General features: G+C 35.3%; 1 protein-coding gene across 1 annotated transcript; it reads right to left on the reverse strand.

Moving 5' to 3' along the window:
* Window positions 1-1,876: 1,876 nt before the first annotated feature.
* Window positions 1,877-8,558, reverse strand: LOC110448942 (chromatin assembly factor 1 subunit B-like). The gene is made up of 7 exons (XM_021495457.1): window positions 8,535-8,558; window positions 6,969-7,259; window positions 6,539-6,639; window positions 5,711-5,762; window positions 4,785-4,910; window positions 3,759-3,951; window positions 1,877-2,726 (listed from the first exon to the last, which is right to left on the reverse strand). Exons 1-7 carry the CDS (start codon window positions 8,546-8,548, stop codon window positions 2,442-2,444), a joined length of 1,062 nt encoding a protein of 353 aa, XP_021351132.1. The 5' UTR covers window positions 8,549-8,558; the 3' UTR covers window positions 1,877-2,441.
* Window positions 8,559-8,564: the final 6 nt, after the last annotated feature.

An 8,564-nucleotide genomic window follows, 5' to 3' on the forward strand; every position in this document is an offset into this window, starting at 1 on the left:
TCAACAAGCTTGTAGGTGAATTACACCATTCAGTGACCTGATTTCTTTATGGATTTTGATAAAACTTCATACCTTGAACAAGTTTGCCATTCAGAATGCAAAGTTCAAGGTCACTATTACTATTCATAGAACATCCATCAACCCTCTGGTTAAAAAAAATTCTCTGAACAAATTTGATCAAACTACCAGTCTGCTTCAGAGAGCGTGCTACAGCTCAATGTCACCATTACAACACTTTATGAACCAAAAATCCTTCATCACTCTTACGACTTCATACCAGGGTTAATTTAAACAGATTTTTATCAAACTTCATACAAAAGTCATGTATGAAAATTCTTTTCAGAAGTACTTGTTAACTTAATTAAACTGATTTGTCCACTGACCCCCTTGCCATGACCTTGACCTTGAGAGTAAGAACTGAAGATTGCCATGTGACACTTTCCCTCATGAACAGATGTACATATAAGTGAAAGAAATTAGGATTATCAGTCCAGAAAAGCATTACAAAAGATAAATTGCTACTTTGAGGGTACAAACAAGACATCTAGATGATATGGCCAAAACAAGGTTTATAAATATTAAAGTTTGTTTAAACCCCTTGCCCCAACCTTGACACCTGGAAAATTTTCAGGACACAGCATCTGGTCATGATATACATATCTGTTAAGTTCATATATGAAAATTTTACAAAGTAATTTAGAAAACAAGAGCTGGACAAGCATTAACAGGATTTAACCTTTGACCCCTGACCTTGATCTTTTGTGTATGGATTAATAGAATCTATTGCCACTGGTTGTGTAAGATAGAGAAATCTCAACCCGAGGACTAAGATGTTTTGTCCAGATCGAGGCTGACCGAGTTCTGGACAAAAGATCTTAGTCCGAGGGTTGAGATTTCTCTATCTTACACAACCAGTAGCGATTGATTATTTTTCTCCCATAACTAACAGTATTTTAATGTGAAATAAAGGTAAACATGGACCCAAAACACATACAGGCAATTTGTTGATGGATTGTTGACGTGACGTCATTGTATTGTTGAAGTGACGTCATGCCATTGTTATGAATAGGGGAATCCCCCCGTCTCAACCCTAGGGCGGAGACAGATAAATCTAGCACCGGCAAAACGGGAGATAAATCTGTCAGGTGTGGGAGAAATAGTTTTACACAACAGTCTGATTGTGATAACTATATTTGTGAAGTTTCATATGGGAATTTCAAAGGTTAAGCTATTTAAAAGATATTGTTTGTACAAGGTATCAAAAGATGCAAGCATGCACAGAAGAACCAGTGAATAGTCTGCTATATACCCCATTACTTTGTAAGAGCGGTAGGGGGATAATAGGGTAATTACCATAGCTTAGAACTGATAACATCTTGGTTCTTTCAAGCAGAATATGAACCATCAGTATCATAATCATAACTTTAATTTTCAAAAAAAAAAAAATTGGTAAAGAAATTTGCTGAACTATCTTCATACAGCATAACATACTGCATATCAATATATCTTGCCTTTCTAGTAATACAATGTACTTTATAATTTTACCAGTTTGCTTTTTAATTATTAAACATTCTCTCAATTACTGTAACTGAAGCTCCCATCTCTGATTCTACAGGAAACAATCCATAGGAATTGCTGGGGATTACAGGGGTTTGGAAACGACTCAATGGCTACACTTACATGGTATCCCGCATAGTTCTTTCCTTGGAAACGACTCAATGGTTACACTTACATGGTATCCCGCATAGTTTTTCCAGACTAGGTTAGGTTTGTTTGTGTTTTACGTCCTATTAACAGCTATGGTCATTTAAGGACATGCCAGGATTCGGTGGACGAGGAAAGCCAGAGTTCCCAGAGAAAAACTACCGACCTACGGCCAGTACCTGGCGACTGCCCCACATGTAGGCCTCGAACCCGCGACCCAGTGGTTGAGGGCTAGTGGTAGCAAAATTTCAGATGCCTGGTCGGGTTTTATAATTTGCTATTCAAAACAACATTTATTTGAGTAATCTATATCCTATCAATTCTTTTGAGAAATGTTTTATATATAGTGTAATATTTTACCGTAAGACATCCCTAACAATACATTAATTTAACGAATATAGCCTTCAATATTTTTCACAATGTAAAAGTGCTTTTTGGAAGGAGTGAAAAGATTTGCTGAATGAGAAAATACTCCCCAATTGCTAAGTAATACAAGGAAATATCTGGTTATTTTATTTACTGTGCATGCCATATAAAAACTCGTCCTATATGGCCTCATCAACTCAATCATTCTTCAATTGTTTTGAAAACGTGGTTGTTGTCAATAATTTCATACTTTTTGCCTTCAGAGTTAAGACACAAGAAAATTTCATTGTGAACTTTGAATATATTTGGAAACATTCTGACTGAAAAGAATTTTCTGTTGAGTTTGTCATCCCTATAACAAGATTTCTTCGTCACTTGGGTTTGTTAAGTGAGAGAGTGGTGAGTTGTATCCGTCGTCCAGAGGAGGAACGGATGTTGAGGCCTGCTATAGAGGGCTTCGGTTTGTCTTTATCCATGTCAGGCTGGCTGGTAGGAGCACTAGGCAAAACTTTCTCAACAGTTTGTGATGCCACCACATCGGAGTTCAATTTCTCCTCATCGACACAGTCTTTTGGCAGATCATCATTTGACGTTTCCAGAATAAGTTTAAGATCGTTGCTACAGGAATCTGTCTCCATGATCATTGGGTCTTCACTCTAACATAAAGAAATAACAAATGTCAAAATATGTACACGTCTTCATGTTAAATCTTGACACTGGTAATGAAACTAAAGAAAACAGAGCAAAATTGCAAAATCTTAAAAAGCATTTAATGATATAAAAAGCATTTCTAAAATGCTAACATGCAACCATACTTGATACTCCAGGGGTTACGCTCATATACATTCTCAGTACCAGGCATGAGAAAAAATAGACAATGGAAGGCTCAATGAGTGCCACCTTATATATATATATATAATTATGAATGAGACAGGAAGACTAGTTTGATCCTTTAAAGTACATCGAAAGTATCTTGTGGTAGTCTTATGGTAAAATTGACTGACTCTGAAGTCAGGTGTCACTCCTCTGTAATCCTTAAAGGACAGGTATCAACCTAGCGATTCATATAGTTTTAAGTGAGACCAATCAAATAGCTAGCTGTGTGCCTTCAATTTTGCTATGACATATTCCAGGGGTGCAGAGAGCAAAAGTGGGTGTAATCCCTGGATTATCAAGGATTGCATACATCGGTGTGATAACACAAAAATTAGTAGTAGATAATCATAAATATATAGAGATTTTCCTAGCCTTTACAAAATTACAACACTTATTAAATACTAAGTAAGTGTCATTTGATAGAAAATATTTAACTGTTATCATAAACTTATTGAATTCCATATTGTGACAAATGTATTAACGAATAATATGAATACCTAATTATATTTATGTAATTTGATTTCAGTCTTCACATAATGTAATGATCTAGTTGAAGAATGTCAATAGAGGGCTACAGTATTGATATATTTTCTCATAGGAATTATTTTGTAATCACACTGTTGATAGTGAATATTTTGACCACCGATTTATACTGACTTTGGCTTTGTTTTTGATATCATGGTAAGACAGCATACAGCCTTCAGCATATCTCACAGGATACGGGAATGCTTACAATATTTAAATAATCTCAGTCTGTCAAATTGACACATTTCACATGCATTACGTAAAGGTGGATAACAGTCCCTACTCACTCTAGAACTATTTGAGGACGGAGCAGGACTTGGTTGTGATCGTTTCTCGTCTTTAACATCTACCCCTGTGCTGTCAGACGGATCAGACACTTCCTCCGGTACGTACACTTCTCCAATCTCTCCCTCATCAAATACAACCATGGTACAGTAGCCGTCTGTAGAACTTACAAACAGGAATCGGCCATCTGGTGACCTTAAACAGTAACAAAAATCCTTCTTAAACCAAACAATTAACTACAGTTGTAGTTTCTGTTTCTACCCTAAGAATGAAATAGGGTAGGAAAGGCAAATAAAATTATATTTTGTTCAAATTATTCCCTCTTGATTATGTTCATATACATAATTTTACTTTCAAATCTATGAACAAGCAAAGCAAATAAATCCATTAGAAAGCATGTGGACTCTTTACACATATGTAAAACAGTTTTCTAGTGTTACACGTGTGAGAACAAATCTGAAGCTGACTGATCATGAGTCAGCCTGGAAACAAGAACACAAAACAATGACTTTATATTATTGCAGGATCTTGTATAATTAAAAGTGAATGAGAAAAACATCCAATTCCAAAGACAGTGACATCATTTCTTTTAGAAAATTGGCATCAGCTGCAGCCCTGTTACATACAATATTTACCATGTAAAACAAAAAAGTATGCAAGCAATATGAACACCATGTTCATAGTAATGCCATCAATGTATTGTTTGAAGATCTATATCATTACTGGTGTAAAATCAACCTCAGCTTTGATGTCTCTATACATGAACACCAACATCATACTGACACGATCTAACATTAAAATCCAGATTGTAACTCTGACACAAATGTCCCATCTATCTTAATGAGGAACTAATCAGATACTACATAAATGATCCATGATGCCAAAACATAACCTGTCATCGAAACTCAAAAACAAAACCTGTCTTCAAAACTCAAAAACAAAACCTGGCATCATTCCCAAAAACTACCAGAAACATGGTCCATTTCAATTTGTTTCCAATCCAAAATTGAACTTCCCCTAGAACTTACCAGGCGAGGTCGCTGAGTTGGTGATAATGTATATTGCTGATGTAGCCGAACGGTGTCAATTGTTGTGTGTCGTATAGTAGGATAGAGTCCTCCGTCCCTACAGCAAACACTATCCTGTAGGGCAGACTGTCGACAAACACATTCATGGTATCAATAAGTTTTAATGGAGTTTATGTTATACAACTCAATATATTATAAACAAGCTCAACAATTTATATTTAACATTATGATGGCAAGCAAACATTTCCATTAGTTAAAAACTCCTACATTATTAAACAATTTACAGCTACAGGAAATGAAGCTCACTGTCCAATCAAATTGTGTTTTTTGATATTTTAAGTCATCCACAATAAAGCTAAGGTACCTAGTCGATTAAGGGTCCTTGTCTCACTGCACTGTAGGTTTTCCTATAAACAATAACCCCCTTAACTTCCGCTTGGATATAACTGCAGCACAGTTGGGCTAGGATACATCCGATGACAAGCTGGTAGCTCAATCAGTTAGAGCAATGGTATAACAATTTGAAGTACAGGGTTTGAATCTCTGTCTAGCCCAGTTCAATTTTTGCTCTTAGAACACTGTTGTTGATTCTATGTTGTTTATTTCATTTCTATTATTTCTCATATAAAAGTCCTACAATGTATGGTTCTCTTTTCAGACATGATTGATCAAAGCCTTAATCCTGCCAATAAAACAGTTTCCAGTGTTAAGTTGCAGTTTTAGCAGTGGTAAGAGTATCTTTAAACAACTTGCAATTCAGCCACCAAGGTCACTTCACAAAACCTACGTCTAACTTGACCATCACATACATTAACACTGACCAGAATGAGACATCTCATTGCTTTCCAAGAAAACATGCAACACACCAAATTAATACAACTAGTAGATATCTTGGATCAGATAAGAAACTTTGGTTAATTACTTACCAGAATAAAGTTGTATATTTTTCCCATTCTTTTAAATTGTTATTCGTATGATCTGGAAAAGAAAATTTAATCATTTAGTGAATTTTAATACAGACGCTATGAAATCTCTCTACAAATACAAATAAGTGTTCTTAATGTTTGAAAAAAAGAGGGGTTACTAGTAGTAAGTTATAGTTTACATTTTAAGGTGGATATAAATAATTCTGCACACTAGAATATTTTTTTTTTACATTATTACAATACAAATGTTATAAAATCTCTCTACAAAGAAACAATTCCTTCATGTTAATAGGGAAAGAGGGGCACTAGTAGTAATTTATAGTCTTCATTTTGAGGTGGATATACATAATCCTATAGAAAAAAACACAACCAAGATATTTCATACTGAACATCAATTGATTTTCAATTCAAGTATGACGTATAATCTACATATATATATATACGAGTTCCATTTCATATGAGGTTTAAAAAGTTTGATTTCAGCATTTATAGGATATATAAATCATACTATGATCACTTCAAAAAGATTTTCATAAAAAACGTGTGAAATTAAAAATTCAGCCTTTTATTTATCATATAACTTCTAAACAGCTTTAATAATAAAACTGTCTATTTGGCACATCATCTGATTGTCATTGATGTCCTGTATGTTGTAAGTAGCCTTTGCTCATATTATTACATCACAATAGAAACACAAAACACAAACCGATGATATTTGTACAAGGTTGTACCTTACATACAACATGACACAAATATCAGGTGCAACATGGTTGCCTGATTAACTAGTATAAAATTCAAGAATATATCCCAGACATAATTTATTTGTACCTGTTGTTCCATTTCGGTGTATTTTGCGAAGTTGGTACAGTAGAGGGCAGCACCTGGCACATATCGTGGCTTTTTTGGGACTGGGTAGATAGACAGCTGGCCTGAAATGATCATTCTTATTTAAACCTGCGTGTACTATTGAACATGGATATACAGGAAACACTCCAGTTTATACAAACGTTCTTACTGAACACAGAAACACACATTCAATGTCCTTCACTTTTAAATCTGGTTTTAAATGCTGTATGCCTGGAAATGTTTGCTTAAGTTTAAACTTCCACAATGAGATCAGGACAGCAAAGACTTTTTAACATCATACTACGTACAGAAACAGGTGAAGGTCAAAATACACAGTAGGCAAATTAAGATTTATCCAGTAACAAGTAGAAGATTGACTGAGTACAAGTTTCATGGAATACAATTTACTTACTTGTTTAAGTTGTGCCTAGAAAATAGATATGTAGAGTTGATAACCTTATCTCCGATCTCCATACAACCTGCGGGCGTAATCAGAATCTCACCATCGGGAGAAAATGTTAGTCTTCGGAAGAAAGATCGCATAGTATCGTCATGAAACATCCTAAAACTCTTGGGTTTATCTGGTTTAACATCAGTTTTGAGGTCTGTGTCATCCTCTTTCGGAGGTTTTGGAAGAGGAAGGCTCATCTTGGAGATATTGTGTACACAGTTCTTGCTGGCCACACTGTACACTCGACAAGATCTGAAAATTATGAAATATTCTGGAGTAAACTAATGTTTTAGAGCAACATTGCAGTAAATTTGCCTTGAATTTCAATGCTATTTCCCATCAGAAAATGTCTTGCAGCAAAAGTATAACTGTAGTATCATTATCATGTGATGCCTAATATGGCAGGGTATGACGGTGACAATTTTTATAATCAGTTTGTAAGCATATTTTTTTTATAATATAATGGGAGGAAGTACTGGACATTTTAGCATCAATGGTAGACATGAAACACTATAACAGTTGGTAAACCAGTTGTTTTCCTGTCCACCAGACCCATGTCACAGTACAATATCATTGTACAGTGCTAGCATAGTTAATATTTTTATAGTAGTGTTTCATGTCCATCATTGATGCCATAACAGATTCCTTATTCTACCAACCCGACTCGCCTAATGCTACATCTTTGCTCGGAGCTAGTAAAATGTTTCTACCTCTCGCTAGTTTGCAGATAAGGTTCAGTAATTAATACAAATTCGGTTTTTTTTCGATATACATATTATAATGCAAACTAACATGAGTATAATAACGATTTTGAAAGAATTTCATTAAACCTGAATTCCTCAAAAACATTTGCTCCGTAGTTTACTGATAAAAGTTATGAAACATAACAGGCATTTGAGATTACCTTGGTGGTTCTTTCCAAAATCTATTAGTCACTATGTTATGAATAACCAAAGAAACAAACAGATTAAATGCCTTTCTTGAAGCTTCTACTTTAAGGACTACACAGTGTTCCTGCTGAACTTAAGATTTGGGGTATATTTGATACATTTTCAAGATTCTGTACCCCTTGGTACTTAGTTACATAGGACAATCCTATCAAACTGTGGGTACAACCAACTGTTTTATGGGTGGAATACTCTTATTTGGGGGTTTCTGGGAACACTGTTACAGGTTTGCCCCCAATCCCTCCATACACCATTGTCCAGGGCATAGCTCATAAGCCATGCCACTTGTAACCGATTTTTGTTTTGCATGTGCTTAGGATGGCAGAATGTTGCTTACTGAAATTAGGTTTGAGCCACACTTTTTACACAATTATGGCTCTTTGTTGTGTACAATGTTGTCTGTGGCATATTGTTATGCTCCATCACCTGCACATTCCTCAATTTTACCAGCAAAAAACTTTTAGGATGGTGTATCACATCCCAGAGTATACAGCCCTTGGTCCATTTTTATACTAAAACTTGCCCATAAATGGGGAACTATACATTGCATACAACACTTCCCTTCCATCAGTGTCCATACCTGTCAGTACACATAGTTGCCACAAATTCA

Source organism: Mizuhopecten yessoensis, unplaced genomic scaffold (genome assembly GCF_002113885.1).
Source record: "Mizuhopecten yessoensis strain PY_sf001 unplaced genomic scaffold, ASM211388v2 scaffold4395, whole genome shotgun sequence".
Lineage (NCBI taxonomy): Eukaryota > Metazoa > Mollusca > Bivalvia > Pectinida > Pectinidae > Mizuhopecten > Mizuhopecten yessoensis.